The sequence below is a fragment of the Drosophila tropicalis genome, unplaced genomic scaffold (genome assembly GCF_018151085.1).
Source record: "Drosophila tropicalis isolate 14030-0801.00 unplaced genomic scaffold, ASM1815108v1 contig_4, whole genome shotgun sequence".
Lineage (NCBI taxonomy): Eukaryota > Metazoa > Arthropoda > Insecta > Diptera > Drosophilidae > Drosophila > Drosophila tropicalis.
Window position 1 is genome coordinate 3,523,241 of NW_027172862.1, and position 26,570 is coordinate 3,549,810.

Genomic DNA, 26,570 nt, shown 5'->3' on the forward strand with positions numbered 1-26,570 from the left:
AATTGGTAAACCATTTTCACCCAATTCAGCATCTTTCAATCATCAAAGACATTCAAAGACAAAATTTAGAATTTTTAGGCTAAATTATTTGGTTCGGATTATTGCGAGGACTTTTAGTTATAATTAATTCGGATTGAAGAGGCTTAAAAAACCATAGAAAAAAAGAAAATTGTAGAGAGTTGTCCATGAGTAGATATTTAACTTTCAAAATAGTTCCAAAAAATAGTCAAATAAAGTTTCACGTTCTTTTTTACGGGCAATTTCAACGCCGTTTTTGGAGCCACCTGCACATGCACATTCACACACATATGTATGTGTATGAATCTCTCGCTGTGTGTGTAGAGAGAGTGGGACAGAGTTATCTTTCAGCTAGCAAACGAGCCATGGAGGAAAAAGAATGAGAGTGAGGCGATGCCCATGGACGTGACTCAAATGGAGGCAGTTTTGTTGTTTAGTGTTGCATACTTTTCGGAGTGGGGCTTTGCTTTTGCCTTTGCTTTGGGGATTTATTTGCATTTTATTTTCGCAAATAGTTTGCCGCAATCTGTGTCTCGTTCGCACAACAAGAGTGTCGTGTTTAAAATTTATGAACTTTGTTCATACATATACACAATACACACACACACACACTCATGCATCTAAGCCGTTTATGGGTGTGTGTGTGTGTGTGTGTGTATTCGAGGTGCACGGTGTGTGTGTCCATGATGCATGACTATGTAAATAGACATTTTTGCACTAGAAAAACACTTTTACCCATATAATGGGAGTTAGAGATTCTGTTTTTTGTTTCTTGGCATTTTGCATAATATTATTTGTTATGTTTTGCATTTCTGCATATTCGATGAAAGTGTTTTATGAGATTGTTAATTGACCACACACGTATGTGGACGGTCTTAAGCGAGTTTCAAATTTTAGATTTGCTTAATATCATATATAATAAGAAATCATTTCCTGTGATTGGTTTTACACTGAGACAAAAAATTGAGATCAACATTGACAACATTGCTTTGTTAGGGTCGAAGCACAAACAATATTTTTCTTATGTAATGATATGATTGACATTCAAGTAAAGTAAAGAATGCAATTTTTAATACAAAACTTTTGGCATTTGAGTTACGATTGGAATCGTCCATGTATTATTTGTTGCAAATTAAAGAAAAAATATGTCATTATTTTACATCATGTAAGAGCGAGCGAAAAATGGCACTTTATTAATGGCTTAAATAATCGACTTGTGGTTTAGAGCATGTTTAGGCCCACGCCTTAAAAAAAAAGTATATTCAAGATCTTAATCACTCATTTACAGCTTAATAATCAAAAACAAACGAAAGCCGTTTCACCCACTGACGAAGTTGAATTGGATTTAAACGCTTGGTTCAAAGTTCAAATTATATTTCTCGAATTGTCTTTACATTTGAGATGGCCAATATTGTACCCTTTTAAAAGCAGGACCTTCTTGGACCATATATTTTAAATTTTCATCGGTTAATTCCAATTAATAATCGCGCACATTATTATAATGTGATTAATAATATTTATTTGCCATCGCCAGATCTTAGAGTCTATATGGCATCATGATATTATTCGGCTGCGGTCAATGTTCATCGTGATGCAGGGAAGAATATTGTAGTAGTCTTTGTAAATTCATCGACTTTGCATGAGGCTAAATTTAAATGGCCAACAGCATGCTTAAAGCTCAAGTAGAACATAATTTGTATAAATTTTTATGTACGCGTTTTTTTTTTTTTTTTTGTATTTTATATATTTTGTTGTTGTTCTTGTTTTTACAATTTATGTTGAATTTTGCTGTATCGCTTTTTTGCTGCTGCTGCTGCTGCTGCTGTTGTTGTTTTTTAAGCTGAAATATGGTGAAATTTGCCGCTTACGCTGCCTGCGCGTATCTCTCGTAAATATCGCGTATACGCCGTGTGCCCATGCCAAGACCATGAAAGATGCACAAAAGGGGTATGGGAGAAGAGCTATGCAAAAGGGCGTATTACCGTTGGCTACAAAATGCATATAACATGGCGTCGCACAGAGCAATTTTTACTTTTACTGGTTTGCTTTCTGCTACCGTTTTCCGACAACACCGCAGTCCCCGCAGCCCCCATTAGACTTGCACTCACTCTTGGTGGCTCTTATAGCTTGTCCAACTTCAATTCCAACTGTAACTCCAACGTTGCATCGTTTCATCGCGCAATTTCCGCACAAGTGTTGGCAATATAAAAATAGCGACAAAATATAAAAGTAATTTATGTGCACTTTTTCCATATCATTTCTACACCCCGGACACACCTTCTCCCACACCCGCACCCCTCCTCCACCCCACATTCAAGGCAAACAAACACACCTCAACCCTTTTGGCATTTCTTTATAGTTTATAAAAATTCCTTTTTCTCTGCAAATGAATATGAAAAATGTATGTTGATGCCGCTTGTTTGTATGCATAAAATTGCATTTAATTTATGAAAAACCAACAAATTATACGAGGGTTGGCATACAAATTACCAGCAATTCACTTGAAAAAGAAAATGTTCAATGAAAAGTTTTGATTTGTTTACAAAATTCGAAATAAAAATTGTATTTAATATCTGTTGAAGTAATATATTACTATATTTATTTATTTATGGGGCACACCTCTTTCATTTAATATATTTATAAATTCTTTTAAATAATTGAGAAAGTGTGAAAAAAAATGGCATTTGATTAGTTGGCAATTGAAAATTTGATTAATTCATTTGCAATTTTCCAAAAACCGAAATTAAATATTCTTTGTATACAAACAGTACATATACCTGTATGTGTGTGTGTGAATGTGTGTGTATTTGTGTGGCCAAATGCATTTCATTAATGCTTTGGATATCGTATAATCATGTGGTTAGCCATCAATTGCCCCGCACATTCCATAACCACAACACCTGGACCATCACACCAATATCAACAACTAGCCACTGGCCACTCCTCCACACGTATTATAACTATTTCACGGTGGGAAATTTACCTGCCAAATCAAATTATAGCCAAAATCCCACAAATCGTTCATAAATATTCAAACTATGGCACGGGCATTCTCAATAGAATGTAACACTCAAGGGGATACAACAATACTCCAAGGATATTCTATCATTATATAGGTATATTATATACAATTTGATTTAAATATTGAATTAAATAATAATTTATATTTATTGTGTTCCGGACATTTGGCCAAGTAAAATTAGGTAAAGCTTAGACAATCTACTCTAAGCACACTTTTCTAAATTTTTGATTGTTTCTCACACACACACACATACATACATACGTAGGTTTGTCACAATAAGTGAGAAAAGTTGACATAATTGTGACTGTTAAAGGTGAATAGGTAAAAACTTTTTCAACAACAAAATATCAGTGAAGAACATCTACTCCGAAGTTTATATACCCTTGTAGTTCGAACCATTTTGCAACTTTTACTTTGTCATATAAAATATAATATAAAGTATTCCTCACTTAGCCCAGTCTAATAAGATTTTAGACTTTTCGACTGTTCATTTCTATGGCAGCTATATGCTCGAATTCTGAATCTTATTTAGGCAATGGAAAGCTTAAATTTCATCTTTTTTTCCAGTAGCTTTTAAGTGTTAGTGAATCGTCATACATGGGCATCTCGATTTGGCTTTTCATGCTGATCAAAAATATAAATGCTGTACTGATTCTTCTTTACTGCGTTGGAGTCTTCTGATTAATTGTATAATACCCTCTGTAAGGGTATACAAAAATGTATCCACCCCGCTTCCTCCTGCTAGAAAATTATAAGCTTAAATAAAAAAAAGGGGAATTCTTTTCACAATAAAAATGTAAAATAGTTCTTGTTGTAGTTCTTGGGAGGAAATACTTGGAAAATACCTTTTTTATGCTTTTTGTGGGGCAACAAAAAATTGGAAAATTGCACAAGAAGTCAAAGAGAGAAACTGATGGACAGTGTGATGACTAGTAGTAGCATTGACCTTCCAAAACAGAGAGTTGAAGAGGGTTGAGGTGGACTTTATAGTTTTGAATAGATAACGAGTATGTTTATTGATTTTCAATTGGATCTCTTTCTTTCAGATGGTGACTAATGTGTTGTCTTTAATATGATTCTTTGGTTTTTTTTACTGTCTTTTTCTTTCATACATATAATTTTACTATTTTCGATTGTTTAATTGTTAATTAACATTGTTTAAAGTCAGTTCGAATTAAAGGTTAATAAGTGTAGAATAAATGAAAGTACTTATATGCCTGACTTCATTGTAATACCCTACCATTACCGCAGGCCTGTTAAATGTGATTTCTGTTTCTTCTTTTGTTGTTTTTTTTTTTTGTACCTGTTCCAATGTTCTTGCCATTTCTACACACACACACACAGGAAAACAGTGTGCACACACAGAAAGAGGGAAAGGATGAGAATGAGGCGGTTGCCAAGCATTTTGCATTCCTAGCAGGCAAATGAACTCACTTGAATAATCGTCTCTTTGGGAGTTATCTCGCACTTTAAATACGTTGGCGAATTTTAATGAAAACGTCCTTTCAACGCAAGATAAATTATTCAAAAAGTTTGCCACTGCCACACGAACGGCAAACAGAAGAGATGGAGCGAGATGGGTAGCGAGTGCTCTGGATTCACTTTTGTTGCTACCTTCACAGTTCCCGTCACCATTTCTCGTTCTCTTGGTCTCGTTTGGCGTTCGCTTTCTCGTTGTTCTCGTTGTACTCGTTGTTGTTTTTGTTGCTATTGTAGTTGCTTGTCGCATTTTATGTGTGTTGTTGGCTATTCTTATTTTCACCTTTTTGATGCCTGTGCAAAGTTCGTTGGTCCACCCTCTACAACCTCAACTTGAGACTTTCTACAAACCCTCTTCCCGTCCTATTTCGGATTCCTTTTATAAATGTTGGTGTTGAAAATTCCACCAATTTCTATACCCTATAAACCTAAAGCATTGATTAGTTAAAGAGTTGATCTACATGCTAACGATAACACAATAGTTAGTTTTTCTTTACATCCCTACATCTACTCGCCATTGGACAAGTTTCAATTTTGGTTAAGAGCAGCAAGAGTGTTTTTAAGGGATTGGTAGATATTTCTACAGGGTATCTGTAAATTCGTAGTGCTAGTTTTTTATTTTGGTTTTACCATTGTGTTCGTCGCCTGGCATTTCAGTTCCAGGAAGGTTTTGGACAGTTTTGTTCCTCTTCAGCTGCAGCGCTTCAGCTTCTATTCTATTCTTGTTTGTTTGCCTGGCACTTTTCAAGTGAGAAAAAGTCTTTTAGATGAGATTGTTTCTCTCTCCTCCAACATAGCCTTCTCCAGCCCAGCCTTCAAACATTTCGTTTTGTGTTTCCTTTTTTTATTTTGCCTGTTTTTGCTTTTTCTTTCGTATTTTGTCAGCTTGACAGAAATAGCCCGCAGTTGGATAATATAATAAAGAAAAATAAAATTTTCTTATAGTAAGTAGTTTATATTGAATGAATAGCGTATAGAAATGGAAATAGCGAAAGCGAGAAAAAAGGGGACAGATAGTGGGAAGGAACAGGAGACACACAGAAATATATTTACTTTTTTTGATTGAAAAATAATTTCATTACTTGTAAAATAAAATACCTTGCCTACTTGGTGTAGGTTATAGCATATCCTTTGTTTTTTTTTTCATTTTAAAATCTCATGGCTGTTGTTTGTTGGTTTCACAGTTGAACAGGTAAGAGTCAGTGGTGAGAAAGACGAAATGTTTATTGCTGCTAAGGCGGTTTTTTAATTAAAATTGATCTTCCTTGGGTTTTTCTATAAAAACTAACAAATACTTTTCTAAATATTCACATTTCTTATAGTTTTTCCACCAAGTGTTTAAAACGTTGATGTATCCACCTTAGCTATTTTACAATTGATTGATTTTGTAATTCTATATAATTTTGATTAAAGTTTCTTAAGTCAACTCTTCACCGAATTCCATACAAATTAATGCGAAGTTTTGATGCCCATTGCCTGGGTGTAGATTCATTCCTGTTGGGAGGAGGAGCATTTTTCACAAGAGTCCAGAAAATATTTATGGGGTTCTGGTACGTTTTTTGTGCAGGCCACTTAATTTTCGGAACCGCTTGGATCAATCATCTGGTTAAAGAATTCAAAATTTTGAACTTCAATTCGAGTTTCTTCCTTTTTATAGATATTAATATTATAAAAAATTAAAAAAAATAAAGCCAAAAAAAAAAAATGCATTTAAATGTTGTTTTTAATTTCATAAATTCGCATTTCAAGTATATGTAATTGCATAGTTTCTTTTTTTTTTTTCGTACTGAGTGTTGTTAGTGTAAGTGTAACAGAAAATTTAGCATAAATATTAAATTTAAAAACATTTGTTTACCAAAATACCAAAGAAGAATTAATCGAATTGTTGTTGTCTTTTTATGTGTGATGTGTCTTACTTCTAAAACATATTATCTGATGTTGTGCTTCGATCACTATTGTCTCTGCCCTTTCTTAGAATATGTGATGAAGCATTTGCAGTCGGTTTACGTGATAATTTTGATTTTTTGCCTTTAATACGCGGCATTTGCAGTAAATTGAATTTACGGTGATGTTGCTGTGGCTGTGGCTGCTCATTGGGCTCTGATTGTAAGTCATTGAGTTCATCTAGATATTTGATCCTCATCTGCGCCGTGTGACAAGCATCTGGACGTTCATGGACAATTAACTCCATTTGAAGACCCTTGCGACCACCTACGGGATCATTATCGTTGCGCAACAATTCCACAACCTCCGGTTCACGTAGAATCATATAATTCTGATCCTGATTAAGAAAATCACTGGGATTCTGGGAGTGTATAAAGTTACGTATCATTCGTATGACACTACGTGAGTGCGTATAGGAACGATCAAAAATTGTTATCGTGTAGTAGATTTGTTGGGTCAGAATTGGCGACACCAGCCAAAGCACATAGATTGCGGCATTATCTGAATTGACGGCTACCAGCTCGTTCTCCAAACGTTTATCTGGCAACAGGGCATACCACGTGGTTTTACAGATTAACACCATAATGGGCAAATGATGCTCCAAACGACGACGTTCGTTCATTAGAGCGGTGTTGGCGAAACACACATAACGTCGGCCTGGTAGTGTCTCTGGTTTTCCATCAACGCCCCCAAACATCAATATTGCCAATAAATGTACCTCGTCGAGCTGATATTCCCAGGGGTCAACATGCATACGTAGCGGCTGATGATCAAAGATTTCGGAAATTTTCGAATTAGCGTTGCGCGAGTGTTTGTGCAGCAAGTGCGCAAGAAATCCGGAAGGAAAGACCATTTGATCACAGCTGCTCAATGGACATTTGCCAGGACATCGTGACAATTGATCTAGACGAAAGCGTTGCTCCTCTTTTTCTTTGTTCATAGCCCGGGTTTCGCCATCAGTGTCCGCCACGGTTTTAGTTTCAGTTTCTGTTTTCGTCTTGCGTTTTTGGTCCGAAAATTGATCAATATATTTCTGGCTAGTTTTCGTTTTCTTGCGACGATTGCTTTTGGAATCCATTGTTTTTTGAGGATTTTATTTTGTTGGTTTTCTTTTCTTATTTTTTTTTTTTTTTTTTACTGATTTGTATATTTTGTTGTTGTCTTACTTATTTCATTGAGAGTCTGTGCCTTTATGAAATGTATGTGTGTGCGTATCGGTTTATATGTGTTTGTCTATCAGAGAATAGAGAACGAAACGGCAACTGACAGATGACAGCCTGAGCCAGGCCAATCTAAAACCAAGGGGGAAATTATGTGGCTATCGATACGTCTGCCACACAAAACTATTCCATGGGGCTAGAGAATAACACAGAGAGAGAGAGAGAGAGAGAGAGAGAGAGACTAGGACGACTAGGAGGGCTATGCAATTGAGTGGAATGGGTAGTATCTAGAGCCACAAAAATCGGTAACGAGCACCACACGCTCTCATATTTTAAGGCTAACAAATTGCCCAGAGCAACTTTTTCGGCAATTGAGTCAGAGAAAAAGTGTGTGAGAGAGAGAGAGAGAGAGAAAAAAGTAGAGCGTCCCATCGAAGTTTGAGAAGTTCGAGTCGAGTTGGAGTCGGTTACTCATACATATTTTTTGATTAAGCATTCCCCAGATACAAATTAAATCAATAACTTTTGCCTTGGCAAACAAATTGAATTTAAGGTGGTGGGTGGCAGACCAAAATATATATGCATATAGTATATTATAGTCGGATTTACCAACATTTTTGTATACACTTAACAAAATAGTCCTTAAATTAATATATTATTATAAGGAACGCTGATAAATTTGTCAAATTTCACAACCAATTATTCTTAATTGAATTCTTATTCTCTAAACTGATAAGTCGATTTTCATTATGTACAATGGAGTAAAATGATCACACAGATTTCGAAACAAAATTATAGCATCCATTTTTAGAATATGTTTCGTTGATTTCTTTTAGTGTACAGAAAGATATTTAGTAGCTTAAAAAGGAAAAGGGTTTTGTGCCGCAGCCCCTCAATCAGCATAATGAAATGTAATTTGAGTGCCACTTTAGTGGCTTTTTAAGGCAGGTGTGCATACACAAATGTATACCCACATACATACGTATGTATGTATGTATGTTCCTACATGTGAGTATATATATTTCGGTGTCTGTGTGTGGCAACAAATCGTCCGAAAATTGAGCTGCTCGCTGACCAAAATTAACTGCTCAACCGCATTAAAACGTCCCAAAAAAAAAAAAAAAGAAAAGAAAAATCAAACCAAAAAATGAAGAGGATGAAGGGAAAAAATGTAGGAGTCGTGCAACAAATAAGGACAAGAGCGGACCAAAGTGCATGTGGAAAGTTCTCTGTTCCTGTCCGATTTATGGCCCGGATAATGCAGGCGACTTACGCGCGTTAAAATTATGCAGCCACTGCATTAAAAAGTGCTGAAAGTGTTGCACGACAAACGACCCGGCGACTGGAGCCAAAAGCGATGCAAAAAAAAAAAAAAAAAGAAGAAGAAAAACCACGAAAAATCCTTGAGGCATTTAACGTCGAACAGATGGCATCAATTTGTACCGAAAATCGAGCCAGAAGCAGAAGAAGCCACCAAAAGCCAGCAAAAGCACATTAAAGAGCTCGAAGCGAAGAGAGAGTGTGCCTTAAGTTAAACAAAAAGAGTTTAACAAATCAAGTAACATTTGAAATTATTGTAAAATTCATTATGAAAAGATTTTTTTTGTGTTCTATTTCACATTCGATACGTTCAAGTGGCAAACATCAGCATCACTTGACACAGTCATTGTCGGTGGGGCAAATAAGTAGAAAAAGAAATATCAACCAGAATGTGAGTAAAGTGTGTTGTAAGAAAATGTTGCTGTACCCCCTCAAGGCATAGTAGCGCCGGACATAGACACGGATACGGACATGGACATGAACATGGGCTCGGACACAGACACGGACACGGACCCGGGTCGACCCGTTCCGGCCATGTAATGTAATGTAATGCGCGTGCTGCCAGCAAAAATAAAGAAAATGATTGGTGGCGGATGAGGACGATGAACGACGGCGGTAAACGAGCAGCTTAAGGGGGCAAGGGGACAACGACTCTTTTGGCAACAACAGCTAAAAGTGGTGCTACCATAAGTGAAGAAAAAAAATGCTTGGAAAGAAAAAAAAGAAAGAAAGAAAGAAGGAAAATATATGTTTCATGCCCCGAAGTGAGCGAATCAAGAGGCAAACTTGAGCCCATCGATGGGAGTTCAAAAATTGCCGAGGTCAGTCAGTGTGGAGAGTGAATTGGGTGATGCATTGGGTATGTGAGTGCATTTGCGAGTATGTGTTCAATATTTTATGGTGTCGCTTACAGGCGCATGGAGTATGGAGCATGAACCAAAACAGACACAGGCAAAGGGTAAAGGGCAAAGCTGATGAAAATAGACCAACAGCCATGGCAAAGGCAGAGAAGAGGCAGAAAGCCAAGCTATGAGATAGCGAAAGCGAAAAAGTAAAGTGAAGTAGAATCGTGTAGAAGGACCACAAGGAGTGAAAGGGTCCGGTCAAATTACGCAGCTTGCGAAATTAATATGGCAAACGGCCATGATTCGTTTGTACCGAAGTCCAACAATCAATTGGCTAGAGATGAGCAATCATGCATTGGTCAGCACAACGATCTGGCAACGTTTTACGTCTAATAGTCTTATTAAAAATAATATGATCTCTAGTCCTCAAGGTACCTTTTCTAGTTTTAAGCCTCTTAACTACAGCTTTAGCTAATTTTTTAAAACGAGTACGAAACCAAAAGGCCAAAGCTTTTTTATCATTATAATGTGGCAACGCCTTATAGTTTCGCATTCATTGCCAAAAAAATAACGTTATCCAGGGCTTACATGAGACTATCGCTGTGCTTAAAATAATTGTAGCCGATATATATCGGAATGTTCTCTGTAATCAGGCATGGAAGTGTAAGTGACGAAACAGGTGGGTGGGGGATTGTTGGTACAGCAGCATCCATAGCCTTCGGTCAATTGAAACGATTCAAAGAGTGTTTTGGCCTGCGGGTTCCATTTCGGTCTGCCCATTGGCAACCTTTTCACTAACCCTCCATTCGCCCCGTTCAGGATCTACTGCACCGCCTGCGCCCTGTTCTTGCCTCTTCCTTTTTTTCTTTTTATTGACGCGCGGCCATATAAATTTCACTCTGGCAAATGGTTTTTATTGGCAGCCGCGACTGACCTCCTCCCAACCGCCTGCTTCTTTTTGCTACTCGTGCTGCTGTTTCTTTGCTTCTCTTCTCAGCGTACTGCTTCTCGTCGACCGTTGAGACTGAGCTGAAAAAAGGTTAAATTTGGAAAATTGGTACGTGATTGGATTCAAAGCGCAAAATAAGTGCGTCAGTTGGTTTGCCCCATTCACTTATGGGAATGGAAAACAGACGAAAAAAAAAACCAAAAATAACAAAAAATTGAAAGAGTGAGAAAAATGGAGCAAAAAAGGAGAAAGAAAGGATGGGCAAAAGCAGACACAAAGTGTGGCATACTTTTTGGCACGCCGCTAGCTCGATTTGTAATAAGAAATGGGTGTACGTATCTCTGTGTATATATATATGTGTGTGTGTGTGTGTGCTTTATTTTGTGGTCGGTTTTCTTTTTGAAAAATTAGAACTTTTGCCAAAGCCACAGAGCACATGGCAAAGACCCAACATACATTATATATATTTATACATACATAGATATATACAATATATGTATTCTATATTTATATAGTTTATATGTTTTATGTATATGTATATGTACATATGTGGGGGTTAGCATAGTTTTTGATTGCTGGCAATAAAAGGACCATTTACTTTTGGCCAAGCTGCAAAGACCTCAGCTAATAACTGGACTTTTGCTTCCATCAATTGTGATGTTGTCAACATGATATCCCTCTTATCCACAGTCGACTCTTCCTCTCCCCTACCACTAACACTACCTAACCGCAATTGACGATGACGGAGAAGGATTCATATTTCTATTTTTATGTTAGTCTGTGATTCAATTTCACATATAAATGATGGATGATTGAACGGTATACGTTCTTCTTATCCCTTATAGCAAAAACCTTTGGTAGACCTTTTTATCTAAGCAGCGACAGCATTTGCTGTCTCTGACCATTGTCGAAATATATGTACATATGTATGTAGGAAGGCATCAAAACTGAAGGCTGTTCGATTCGATATTACTGTGGTTGGTGTAAGGATAAATTGTAAACTTAGCATGGGAATTAAAAATGGAGATTTTCTTTAGTTCGCTTTGATTCCAAGGACTGTGATACCATCATTTATTGTGATTTGAAGGTGAGACAGTCTGGTTATTGGCATCAAGCTGCTACAAACCCATATCCTGCTTCTTAAGATATTAGACACGCACTATATGATGCCTTCTTCGTTTGTTTTGTCAAGTGACTTGGAAACATTTTGCTAATGCGTTTACACAAAACTCAAAATTCTTTCTAAATTTCCAATCTAATAAACGCATTTTGAGTCCCATAGCTGCCCCACAAGCTGCTTGATCTATGCCTAAAGCTGCAGAATCCATTTTACAAACTCAATTTTGAGTCTCATGGCCGCCACCTTTTGTGTGTACATATACTCTTGTTATTGAAATATGTTTCAAAAGTCAAATGATATGAGTTTCTAATCTCCATAGCAATTGTTTGTGGAAAACATATGATTTTAAGCCACCCATCAATATTGCTTAAATGTATTTGGTTATTTTTTACAGCTCGTTTTGATGAGATTATTATTATTGTTTTTAATTAAAAAGTCATCACAAAATTTTACATTGTTCGATATTGTTGCCTTAATTTTATTATCTCAATATATACAAACATATATTTTGTCGCCATAAATCATGATATGCTTGAACATATGGCATTTATGCAGATTTTCTTGTTATTATTGTAACATTTTTACGTAGCTTTACGTTTTCGTTCGCTGTTTTTGTAACTGATATGTCATAATTAATTGGCATAATTTTTGCTGTAATTGTTTCCCCGATCCCTTCTCTAGCATATCGTTGCTGGTAGCGCAGTTATTTTTAATCATATAATTTGGCCTAATTAGACAAGCAAATTAAATGAATAGTGATAAATGAGAAAAAAAAAAAAAAAAAAAAACATTAGAATGTTAAATGGCAAAACCAATTGTAAAAAATTGTCATCTAAAAATAAAATAGCCAAACGAGCGAACATCAAGGTTGACCGCAGGCTTACGAGTAATTAAACCAATTCTGCATTTTGAGAAATGAATGAGGACCATACCATCTCTATAGCAAACAAATCAAAGAGCCAAGAGGGCGGGGCAAGTGCAGCACTTATTTATTAGATGGTCCTCGTTGACTGTTGGATAAGTAAATAGAGCTTAAGATGAAGCTCAGTGAATGAGTGAGAGAGAGTGGGGCGAGGGGAACTAGGAAAGATGGCCGAGGCAAACTGTCATTTAAATGAGAAAAATATTGTCGGATGCAACGAGGCGCAGCCATGAAACATCATTAAATCACCGCAAAAGTTCTGAAATGCATTTCATTTGAAAATCATGACCCAACCAGAAAGCACCCAACAAATCACAAGTTGTGCGGACCGTCAGGGAATAAGTGGGAGAGCCAAACAGAAGGGAGAGAGAGGTAGAAAGTATGAGAAAGTGATGGCGAGAAAATGGAGAACACAGTAAACTATCTCCATGCAAAACTTTGACGAGTTCGGAGAAAGTAAATTGTAACTGAATTATTAAGGTCGACTTGCAAAATACTCTTCCAGAAATTAATACAACTGAAAGATCTAGAATTTTTTATGATAATTTCGCCAATTTCACCTGTGTATATTTGATATTATTATTAATATATTTACTATTTTTAGTGTACACAAATTGTGTCACTTCAACAAAGAGACAAAGAATAGCTACAATTTGCTCTCTTCGTGGCAAAATACAAAGAGACTCAACAATTGCAGCAACGTTGCCCGTTTGCCCCTGTCCACTTGACCACCTAACCATGCCCGGCAACAGCAAGCCATAGTAGTGTCGACAATTTATCATTCGCAACAAGTCAAATGACTGAAAGCCTTGCCCGACTGGCTAACTGACTGACTGACCTCTATTCTGAACCATTAAAAACCAAAATTGGCGTTATGAAAAATTCATGTCCTTGTTACAGAAAAAGTAACAAATACAAATACCTTAAAAACGTATACAGTTCTTAGATGCAAAAGATGAAAATGGAGGCTTAGCTAATAGTTTTGATGAGTAAATCAGTCATAAAGGTTTTTGTACTTACCCAAAAGTTTGAGTACATAGGCACGCACACACACATATACAACTGTTGTACTTTATACGTTGAAGATGTCCTGCGAAAACAAAAAAATTTAAAAAGTCAAATATAATATTGTAAGTGGAATTCATTTTGCAAAGGCAAATTTCAATCGTTGACAGTTCCTTATCCCGATTTGCTTTGATTGACAAGCAATAATTAAATTTAAAATATTTGTTTTACTTGGTGCATGGCGAGACGAAGTAAAAGCAAATTTCTTACAGAGAAGACCTGACGAATATTTCAAATAATTTATATCGATTCATCATGTGTATAAGAAAGGTGATCAATGAGCAAGATAAGTCATTAATGACATTTTATGAAAAGTCATCGGACGACATTTTTAGCAAAGTCATCGATAACATTCTATGAGAGGCTTTGATGACATATTAAGAAAAGAAATGGTTTAGCTGTTGGCCCCATTTGTTTGGACTTATATAAGCTTTGAAAATGCAATAAAATGATAGTTCTATATTGCCAGATATTGACTTAAATGATAATAGCTAAGAAAATAACCAAGTAATTCATAAAAGTCACTGTTTTCGACAGATCCTTTCCATGGGAGCTATATAATACCACTAACCATAGAATACATAGATGCGTCAAACTCAAGTTTTTTTGATTACAAATGCTAGCCTGAGTCTGGAACCCCAGAGAACTTCGGCAAAAGCCGAACAGCGTAGAACCCCAGAGAGCGGTCGCAGCGAGAGCGAAAAACGTTCGCTCGCAGCACTGTCGCTACGCATCGAAAATAATTCAGTCTGCCACAGATCGCAGAACGATGAACACATGTCTGTGTCGCTGTGCTCTCGTTTTGCATATGTATGCGTACACTCGTCGGTACATGCTCAGGCTTCGTAGTGTGTGTGTGTGACGTGAAGTTGTACAACATCTCATTTCAATAGCTCCCTCAACCAAAATTTTTAATTTTCGACAAAAAAGCGACAATGCGAATAGGTAATGCCTCTGTGAAAAGAATATCAAGAAGTATTGGCATCACCTTCGTATGTGTCACGGTGGCTGTGCCGATAGAGTGCTCGCTTGGCGATCCGAATATCTCTGGTTCGAATCCCAACTCACTCGATTATCGTTAATGAAGGTTTTTTCCTGTCTATTTTTTTATTTATATAAAAATAAATAAAAAAATATAAACAAAAAGAAAAAAAAACAAAATAGAAATAAATAAAAAAATAAAAATAAACAAAAAAAAAACCTTCATTAACGATAATCGAGTGAGTTGGGATTCGAACCAGGGATATTCGGATCGCCAAGCGAGCACTCTATCGGCACAGCCACCGTGACACATACGAAGCTGATGCCAATACTTCTTGATATTCTTTTCACAGAGGCATTACCTATTCGCATTGTCGCTTTTTTGTCGAAAATTAAAAATTTTGGTTGAGGGAGCTATTGAAATGAGATGTTGTACAACTTCACGTCACACACACACACTACGAAGCCTGAGCATGTACCGACGAGTGTACGCATACATATGCAAAACGAGAGCACAGCGACACAGACATGTGTTCATCGTTCTGCGATCTGTGGCAGACTGAATTATTTTCGATGCGTAGCGACAGTGCTGCGAGCGAACGTTTTTCGCTCTCGCTGCGACCGCTCTCTGGGGTTCTACGCTGTTCGGCTTTTGCCGAAGTTCTCTGGGGTTCCAGACTCAGGCTAGCATTTGTAATCAAAAAAACTTGAGTTTGACGCATCTATGTATTCTATGGTTAGTGATAATACAGTAATACGAGCTTGATCATTCACATTTTAAGAAATGCCATCGATGATATTTTAAGAAAAGTCATCGATACCATTTTATTAAAGGTCGATGACATTTTAGGAAATGTCATCAGATGACAATTTCACCCTTGTCATCGATGACATTTTAAAAAGTCATCGATGACATTTTAAAAAGTCATCGGTTGATCAAGAGTACATATGTTTTGTCTTTTTAAACAAAATTTCATCACGTTTTGCACATTTAAAAGGATTAACTAATTCCGTCTTGTAATTGTACATAAGAATTTGTCCAGGACAAAGAAAAATCCACATAACTTCGCAGAAGTATGTATGCTCTTGCCAGTTTTTTTTTTTGGTTATCTTTACTTACTTATCTTCAACGACAACGTGAAAAAAAGTTTTTATCTAAAATGTCTTATATTCTCGAAAAAAAGAGGCTACAATCATGAGCAACGCGGAGCATATAGCATTCCATTGTATGATAGCTATATAATATAGTTCTATATTGCCAAATATTGACTTAAATGATAATAGCTAAGAAAATAACCAAGTTATTCATAAAAGTCACTGTTTTCGACAGATCCTTTCCATGGGAGCTATATAATGTAGTAATCCGAGCTTGATCATTCACATTTTAAGAAAAGCCATCGATGATATTTTAAGAAAAGTCATCGATACCATGTTATTAAAGGTCGATGACATTTTAGGAAATCCAGCAAAGTCATCGATAACATTTTATGAAAAGTCAGCGATAACATTCTATGAGATTCTTCGATGACATATTAAGAAAAGAAATGGTTTAGCTCTTGGCCCCATTTGTTTGGACTTATATAAGCTTTATAAAATGTAATAAAATGAAAACTAAATCTTGCTTTTTACATTTATTTTAGCGGTAACGATGAGAAAGAAAAGTCATTAATGACATTTTATGAAAAGTCATCGGTCGACATTTTTACCAAAGTCATCGATGACATTTTATGAAAAGTCATCGATAACATTCTATGAGAGGCTTCGATGACATATTAAGAAAAGAAATGGTTTAATCTCAAGTAATAAAATGAAAACTAAATCTTGCTTTTTATATTTATTTTTGCGGTATATGGAATTAATTTTTAGATGGGACAGCAAAACACATACATAGAACAGACAGTTTCTGTTTTGGTTTCAGTTTTAGGTTTTTTTGGTTTTAACTTTTTTTGAGCCATTTTTCCCATGCTCATTCCCTGGGTCTGTAGTAACCTGTCTCCTGTCCTTATGTTATGTGGCCTGTCGGGTAAAACGTCCTGTCTGCCTCCTGTACCAGTCTGATGTGCATCATGCAATTTACTGATTAATTTAAGCGCTGTAGTAATGCATAAATTAATATTAAATAACAGTTTCTGGCACAAGTACAGTTTTGCTGGTGGCACAGTGCGTTACATACCAATTGGTACCGACATTTACCATACACATACATATGTATGTATGTACATAGAGAGTATACATATAATATATACATACATACATATATGAATATGCATATGCACATATGCCAGGTAAATTTCTGGTTCATTTGGCTAAAATGTACATCAATTATAATTGCATGACTCTCGACTCTCTGACTCTTGCTTTAGCTACTTTGCACTCGCTTCATGTTCACATGTTCATGTCTATGTCATGGGTGTGTGTATGTGTGTTACATTTTCCGCTTGATATGCACCAAAATTAGCCAGAACTCATGGACAATCAACCAATAATAAGGATAAGACTAACGAGAACCTAACCAGAATTCACTTTGATGAATAAACTATTTGTTTCTGCTCCTACTTCTACAAAAACAAAAAGTAAACTTTTCAAAATATTGAAATTGCATCTTGTGACTCTGTAACAGTTTAATTAAACTGTTTAGCCGCCCCTCTGTGATTTTGAGATGCATCGCTGCACATCTGCAGGCATCTGACATATTCATATCCATAACCATATCCCAATGTCTATGCTTATATTTACGTTCATATTCATAGTCATAACCATATCCTTGTTCATGTTTGCCTTTTGTTCTCGCTCTCTCCCTTTCTCTCTCCCTCTCTCTCTCTCTCTCTCTCTCTTTCTCTCTTGCTCTCTCTATGCTGGAAATTTATACCTTTTGTTTGACTTCCCCCTACGGTGTCTGTTTGAACAGCAAACAAATTGATGCCTTTTGTTTATAACTAGAGGAAAAATTGATTTACTCATCAGAAATCTCAAACAATAACAGAGAGGGAGGCAAATATCAGGAAAAAGTGTAAGGAAAATTAAGTTTGATTAAATTTCTAGACCATTTGATTCAATTGGCTTAAAGCAACTACATAGCTAGCTTGTTAAAAATTGAAAACTGTTATTCATAAAGGGAAATAGATTGGAGATTAGATTGATCCAAATAAACAAAGCAAGTAAATCAAAATGAATGAGTGCAATTTTCCAGATAGAAATTGTTTTCATATCGCTAAACTTTTCTTTCCTCACTCGTTTATTGGTTTATAGCATGGTTGACAACGTTTGTACGTAATTAACTTCAAATTGCTTTTCTAGATTGCCGAACAAATTGACACCTTTAGCAAATTAAAGTGCCCAACCACTTTTAGTCCACTCTACTTTCTCTCTCTCTCTCACTCTCTCTCTCTCTCTGCGTCTCTCTCTATGCTCCTCTTGTTGTCGTTTTCTATCGTTTTCCATTTCAAATTAAAATCAAATTTATATAAAACCATTTTGATATCCGTTTTTGTGGTTAGTTCAAACGAACTAACTATCTGGTCGATCCTTCTCCTCCTCCTCCTCGACACGTCACCATCTCCTACCCATCTCCCACCCAGCTCAACCTCTTGTCACCCCTTTGTCGCTTTGCCCGCCTTTTAATTGCCTGTTGCTGTTGCGGTTAATAAACGAACAGAGAAAACAGCAAACAAAATCAACACAAAATAAAAAGAACAACAAAAAAAAGTATTTTTTTCAATTAAATCTAATGAAATGTGATGGAAGTTGTCATTGTTAAAAGTTTTGGAATTGGTTTCGTGTTCTTTTTTTTTTACCTTTTATTTTATATTTGCTTTCTGCCTGACAGAGGCCCAGTTAATGTCACTTAATTAATAACACAACAATTTAACTGCCATTTTTCTGTCATTTGTTTGAAATGCCGAAAGAGTTGAAAAAACACTTTCATTAAATGACAGAGCATTTGTTAAGCACTCGAAAGTTTTAAACGGGCAATAACTAAAATATTTTTACATTATAATTAATATATTTTCGAAACGAAATGAGAAAGTTTAAAGAAAGTGTCGCCTTTATTTATGGGATTAAATCGGAGTTCAACAGAGACAAAATCAATTCGAATTGAACTTCACTTCATAAATTTTCATAACAATTGCTGGAAAGCAAAAAAAAAAAAAAAAAAAAAAAAAAAAAACAAAAATAAAGTTCGCCTAGAAAATGGAGAAAAGCACAAAACGTAACCAGACTCAACCAACACACAACCAGTAGCAATGATGGCGAAATGCTATTAAATACACAAGGGGAACTACTTTTAACCCAAATCTGCGGGCATAAAAGCCAGCTAGGCGACCAGAGAATAGTCCAGGGGGTTAAAACATTCGAGGAGGTGAGATGAAATGGGGCAGGCGAGGTTATGTTTGGTTTGGGCCAAAGGAGCACACACACACACACATACAGACACATTGTGGACCACATATGAGCACAAATAATGCAATGCAATGCACGTGGAGCAATGCCAAATGCGCTGAAGACTATAACAACGAAGGCATAGGTGGGGGGCATGCCATAGTGGCGACGATAGCAAAGAGGGGATCATTGCTGGTTGGTACCAGCGACACTTGTCTGACAGAGGCAATGGCAGCCTGGCAGGCGTCATAGCCCTTTAAACACACTCAACCACATCTACACATAAAGCACAGTGTAAGAATTTCGATTTAAATAATCTAATTATATAAGATTAGATCTGTTTGATCAAAACCCTTAATTGGCTTAAGCTATTCAAATATATGAAATTGTTAAAATTAGCTATGATCTCTTGCAGTTTTTTAATTTTAAAATTTATTAGTATCTATATGGTTTATCAAGTTAACGAATTAGAATCTTCGTAATTCTATGCAGATAGTTCGATTTGTGGCGACCCCGACGTAATATCAAGCATAAAGAGAGATTTGTGATGACCCCGACATAAATAGATCGCAATCGTCTTTATTTAGTAATATCAATTGCATTGGTTCCACTGTGCATTAGGCTACTAGCTTTCGTATTCAGTTTCTGATTCCGATTCTGTTTCTGTTCCGTTGTGATTAACTTGCAGCTTTTTTTTTTTTCTATATACATAATATTTGCATATGTGAAAGAGAGAGAGAGAAAGAGAGAACGAAAAAGGGATATAGAGAGAGAGACAGAGACAGAGGGAAAATAGTAATTGTGCGGTGGAAGGAATGTAGTTGGTTATGCGAGAGAGGTGGGTGTGGGAATAGGTGGCCATATAATGATATTCGTTGCACAGTTGCAACATGGCCTGGCCGACAGGCCATATAATACAGATATTACAATATGCGGATTATTAGGCATTATGCAATTCTCCATCTCCATCTCTTTTTCGCTCTCTCTCTCTCTCTCTCTCTCTCTCTGTCTCGCTCACTACATTATTTGGCACTAACAATTCCTATTCATAAAAGTGTATGTAAGTGCTATGTGTGTGTGTGTGTGTGTGTGTGTGTGGTGTGGCATGTAAATTTATTGTGTACTTTTTACAGCCAAGTTGCGGCATTTGCCATTCCCCCCAATGCCTTTACATTGCAACTAAAGCGGGTCTTTGTTTTCGGATTTGCATACAGATTTTCGATGGGGATTTTGGGCGCCAAGGTTGTCAATGGAAGAGCCTACAGTTTGATATATATATTTCTATATATACGTACCAGAAACAAAAAAGCAACAAGCAACTTTTTTATTAGTTATAAATTTTAACTTTTTTTCCAATTTAACTATTTGAACTTTACTTATTAGTTATTTTGTATAACTTTAATTCTTATCACAGCTTAAATGAAAACAAATATTCAATGAGAATGGCACGAATTAAAACAGGATTGGTTTAGAAAGTTTATGGAAAACTTCATTTCCATGCACTTACTCAAATGGCTATGAGTCATCCAAGGATGAGTTCGCATAGTTTAACAGTTTTTTTCCCCACTTAAAAAATATTTTTGGTTTTTTTTTTGTGATTTTGGCTAATTATTAGTTGGCAAGCAAGCAAGTTGATCTGTTCTTTTGGGTTAGCAAAAAAAAAAAAGACCATGCTGCGTATACGCAATGTCAGTAGTCACTTTGTTTCAATATGCAAGGCACTCCCCGCTGTTCCCTACCTACTCAGACGTACACATTCACTCACACACACAAACACACATACAAACTCAAAGTCACTTAACCAAATAAATTTTGCAAAGAGAAAACAACAACAAAATGATAAAAAAAAAGAAACAGAAACGGGAAAAGAAATGAAAAGAAAACGAGCTACGGTCTGGTCCTGTTCTCTTTTCCGTTACCTCTCTTGAATCGTTCTCTCTGTCTGTTTGTCTGTCTCTCTATCTATCCATCTCTTTCAGTCTCTTGGCTGTTGCTATTGCTCGAGTATTTATTTTGCTTGAGTGCGCTACAGTTTTTAAGTTTGTTTGCGCTGTGTTTGCACTGAAACTCAAGGCACAACTTGCAAATATTCATTACACATATATACTCATCTACACATACAAACACACTCACACTCACACAGTGTGCAAGTGAGATAGATAGTGTATGGAAAGCTGTGAAACGCAAAAGGCGGGGGGTAGGACGCGAACTTAATGTGATTAAAATTGTATGGCTGTCGGTGGCTGCTTCTTGGCTAAAAAGGAACACCAGACTCAAACCCAAAGCCCAAACTTGAATCCACGATGGTAACCATCACTAACAATAAGACCTTTTCAACAAACCAAGCCCCATCACCTCTACTCTCACTCCAAGGTATTTGTTTTGTGTAAGCTTGGCAATTCGCATAATATTGGCTATGATCAATATTTTTACTAAATCTCAAAACTGTTATAATTTGAAACCAAACACATATACACACAGCTTAGATCAAAATTCTATGTTCATTTGTAAATATGATAAATTCTTTTGAAAACTGACGGAATGAATTTGATGGGCTAATTTTTGGTTTCATTTAAAATTTCACCCAAAAAGATGAAGTAGCTCTTTTTTTTTTTAAGTGAAAATAATGCAAGCAACGCTGTGTCATACGAATAATCAGGTATATATATTTAAGGGATACTGCTATCATCTTGTTAGACATTCTGTGTCTGAAAATCAAAGTATTTCCGCCCACGAACAGAGCAAGAAAGTGAGAAAAAAAGTAACGCCCTCCGTTAAAAGCAAGCACAGGCAATAAAAACAAAGTGTGGCAACACTGCCCGTGTCAAATTGATGACAACCCACCTACACACACACACAAACATCGAAAAATCTTAAAGCTTGAAAAAATATTTGATGTTACTTGATTTTATGTTGCGTTTATTTTGCAATTGCCAAAAAAAATGTAACCTCCGACTTTTGCCCTTCACCATTTATTCACTATCATCATCCTTCGTTTCATCCAACCATTCAATATGGTGTTCCTTTCGCCATCTTCTTTCTACCTGCTTACCTTTCAACATTGTTAAAGCCCTGCTTAATGGATGCTTAAATAAAATTTTTTAAGCATTTCAAATTTAGTGTTGAGTTTTAGTGTTTGTCATTAGTGTTTTGGCAGGCGTTAAATATTTAATGGTCGAGACGCAGACAACGACGACAACCGAGACCAAGACCAAGACCAAGATGGAGACAGACGATAAAGAAGATGCTGCTGTTGTTTCTGCTGCTGATGATGATGATGATGATGATGAGAATGATAATGATGAAGATAATGAAAATAGCGATGCTGGCAACGAAGCGTTGAAAATCTTTGCAACAAAGTGTTTGGATTGTGGATAATTAATATGAAAATAGAAAAGCCAATATATATATGTATATATATATATATATATATAGATATGTATGTATGTATGTATGTATATATGTGTGTATATAGTATACTTATACAATGCAATCTGCTGTCTATCTTTATTTTTGGCAGTCTGACAACGACCGGACCAAAAACTTGCAACTTGCCAGAGATGAGAGAACGAATGAAATAAGAAAAGTTAAAAGAAATGACAGACAGGTTGACTAGCAGCTAATCATGGCCGGTTAGTTAAAAAGTTTTCCTGCCTCTCTCTGCAGGCAAGAGTGCCTGCTTTTCTGCCTCTGACTGACTACCATATTTTGAGGCCATTTTGAAATATATATGAGGCTAGGCGGCAGCAACTAATCAGCTGCAAAACTTTGTAAAAATTTTGGTTTAGCAATGAAAATTTGAACTTTTCTTTCCGCTTCTTGTCGCTTTCTTTTCATTTAAGCTATTCTGTAGGAAGAACTATGTTGGCTTCGATTTATAAATATGAAAATATACTAAAACTACTCAATATGTTTTAAAATGATTCTTCTTTAACTTAAGAAAATTTGATTTAGGCAGTACAAGTTTTTGAGTTTTTGTATTCTAACAAAAACTCAAAAACTTGTACTGCCTAAATCAAATTTTCTTAATTATTTGCATTGTATATTGTTATAGATTGTCCTCGATTATTTTGTTCTAATAATAGATGAAGCTATTTTTGATTTCCCTGACTGACTTTCTGTTTTAGATTGAATCTCAATACATTTTTAGCTATGTGTTGTGAATATTAACTAGAGAAAGAAAACTTAATTTTCCAAGCAACTTCACTGCCTAAGATGTGTCATTTTTCAATGTTGATTTTTTTGTTGTATGTTTTTTTTTTTTGTTTAGGAGGCTTTCTCTTTGGCTTTGATTAGCATTTGAAATACAATGTTGTTGTAGGGCCCACTAATTAGAATAAATCTAAATTGCCCGTTCTGTGGCAGTCTACGTAATGACTTTTATGCGCATGCTTAAGCCCGTAATTATCCACAGCAGCCAAAGATTAAATCGCGTCAACAGCAACAACCAAGACAAAAACCAAAATACAAAAAAAAAAAACTTATGGAAATTCTATACCCTAGCATATTGGGTCTGGGTCTCCATAGGAGATTTTAAAGTGTAAAAGTAAAGTAATTAAATATTTCTATTAGATTTTTGAAGTGAAAATGAGATTTGGTTCGAAATAAACATATTGTTTTGTTTAGAAGAACTTATAAGGGATTGATTTCAATTTATTAGAATATATATACCCTCAGGTTAATGGGTATAAAACTGCCACATACACACAAAATGAGAAAGCGACACTGACACAAAGGGAAACAGGACAAAGTAGGCTCAAAATGAGTAAAATGGAAACCAAAACGAAGAAATCCCTTTTTATTGATACGCTGTTTTTATGTGCAGAATGTTGTGGCAGCTTGCACGAAGAAAGAAAGCCAAAAAGAAAATTAAAACTGAAAATGGCTTAAAACAGCAAAAAATTATAAAACACTCAATGGTCTAAACAAAAAAGCCGCTGCTTTTCCTGCTATTGACTTAAGTACGTGCCCTAGAAAAAATTTGTTTTGAAAAAGATTTTGAAAAGAGCTAATTATTGCTAAGCCGAATTTGATATACTCTAGAAGTCATTGACATTTTGAAGTCTTGTTTCGTATTGTAATTTTGTGTCTCTGTCCTTCTCTTTTATTACTAAGAGAAACAAAATTATGTAACTATTTTTACTTTTTGGTCTATTTCAATTGGAAGATTTCTCAATACAAATTGCTTAAGTGTTTGCTGCAAAAATGTTGAATTTTTAAAAATTATTTTGCATAAAATTTTGTGCAAAATTTGACCGTTAAAAAGATAAAACAAATTACCTTTTTAGGTAATTAAAGCGAAGAAAAGAAAAGTTTAAGGACTAAACACTTTTAGGCCAACTGTGCTAACTGTTATTAACTTATGCAAGTTGGTTTACCCCAGCTGGATGAGCTAATGTCGATGCACAGACCATCTAACTTGACCATCAATTTGAAGGTCAACATCCCAAGTTGATTACCAGTTGGGCAAAGTGAAAGATAATGTCCAAAAGGTGCTATAAAATTTTAACTAAAGTTTTAGTTTTTCAAAAGTTTCAGCCACAGGGAAGACATGGTTATTTAAAATAATTCAAAGTAGTTACTTATAAGTAGTTGTTGTGAACCCCCGAGCCGGTTTACATAACTTTAAGTAGTTATTTTTATTTTTAATTAAATATGAAGCTAATAAAATGTTTCAAGAATGCATTCTGTATTCTAAATTCTCCAGTCAAAATAATGATGATCCGTCCGTGTGGATCAACGCAAACTCCTCCTAGACCGTAAGAGTTACAGAGGTGGAGGATATCATGTAGGTTGTATATCTCTGATTCAGCCGGATTGGATCTCTATATCATCACCCGACCCTCTGTTTTTTTTTCCCAAATTGTTCTCATTCCAGGGGTAACAACTATAATGACAACATTTGAAATATTGGGGGCTTCGTTGGAACAATTAACGACCAATTAAAAATATTTAAAACATTTCGTTTTAAATCAATTACAGAAAATTTTCACATTCTCATCTCATACAAGTGTACTTTTATGTTTCTGTCGTTTTTTTCGGTTATTTGATCCTCTCTTCCTTTGGGTGGTGTATATGGCAAAGCAGTGTCAAAGGAAAAGCGAATGTGTTTGTCAAGCAAACCAACCAAAAAAAAAAAAAGCAACAAACAAAAAGAAAACATGCGAAATATGAAAAGGCAAACTTCGAAAAGTGAAATGTCAAGCGAAACGAAACGAAAGAAAAGAGAAAAAAAAAGCCAAAAGGCAGGCAAAGATGCTGCTTGTTCTCTGCTTTTTAAAGTCACTTGGCAAATCATAAATTTTCACACACATACGCTTGTGAAAATGTACACACACACATACACTGAGCCAAAAGGCAAAGTTAAGAGAAGGGAGAACGCGAGGCATACTCGACTGGCGAACAACAAAGAAGAACTCAAATCAAACCATAAGTGGACCACCAAGAGGCAAAAAGAGAAACGGAGTTGGGCAGAGAGAAATAAAAAAAAGTCAACCGCAAAAAAGCAAAAAAAAGAAAGCAGAAGCAGAACGGAAGCGGCCCAGTCGAATCATTTTTCCACTGCATTAAACGGGTCCTCGCACAAACAAAAGAGCAGCAACAGCAGCAATAGGGGAAAGGGGTCTAGGGCAAGACGATAAGAGGGAGCATATGTTCCCTATGCCATATAATATATGTATCTACTCATATACCAAATAAATATACACATATACATCTACATACAAATATGGTTATAGTCGTACATTTGTATGTACATATGTCGTGGCTGGCCAAAAAGGGCTCGCATGCGAAATTAGTGGCATTTACGAGGGCAATTCCCTCTCCACTTTCCGCCACGCACTCATGGACTGACACTTTGAAGACGAAACAAGACTGACCCAGATAACGACGATGATGATGCTGAAAAAGACGATGATGATGATGCCTATCACCATTGTCTAGGCATGTTTTTGTGTCGAAAATCTCAACATGCGACCATTTTATGATAGGCTCACAACTAACCCACTTGTCTATCTAACCATCTTTGTCTTGGCCCGTCCTGTCCCATCCTGTCCTGGTCTATACGACTACAAAGGATGAACAGGCCATGTCTTCTCGCCATCAAGTTGCTTGCCTTATACATATTTCATTTTTTTCAAGTTTTATTTTTTACGATGTATAGCCAACAGGGCGAATGAGCTATTTAATAATAATTTCTTTTAATATCTAATAACTATATCCTTGTAGAGTAAGCGAAAACATTGCTAAGTGTCTGAATATTTCTAGTGTCTTTAGTTGTTAGGTTATTTTATAAAAACATTGTATATTAGGTAGTAACGGTTACAACGAATAATATTATGTATATATGTATTCTTTCCCAACTTA

At 35.9% G+C, this 26,570-nt stretch overlaps 2 protein-coding genes across 2 annotated transcripts in view; both read right to left on the bottom strand.

The window, feature by feature from the left end:
- The window catches only part of LOC137573239 (uncharacterized), a 90,241-nt gene that overhangs the window by 33,942 nt on the left and 29,729 nt on the right, over nucleotides 1-26,570 (bottom strand). The window contains exon 3 of the mRNA XM_068285113.1: nucleotides 13,800-13,869. The gene's annotated coding sequence lies outside the window, so the exon portion shown is untranslated. The remainder of the gene's footprint in view (nucleotides 1-13,799; nucleotides 13,870-26,570) is intronic.
- On the bottom strand, nucleotides 6,225-7,719 carry boil (boilerman). The gene has a single exon (XM_068285188.1). It carries the CDS (start codon nucleotides 7,539-7,541, stop codon nucleotides 6,438-6,440), a length of 1,104 nt encoding a protein of 367 aa, XP_068141289.1. The 5' UTR covers nucleotides 7,542-7,719; the 3' UTR covers nucleotides 6,225-6,437.

Excerpts from the sequence above, each read along its gene's own strand:
- boil (XM_068285188.1), bottom strand. The coding sequence starts at position 7,541 with ATGGATTCCAAAAGCAATCGTCGCAAGAAAACGAAAACTAGCCAGAAA.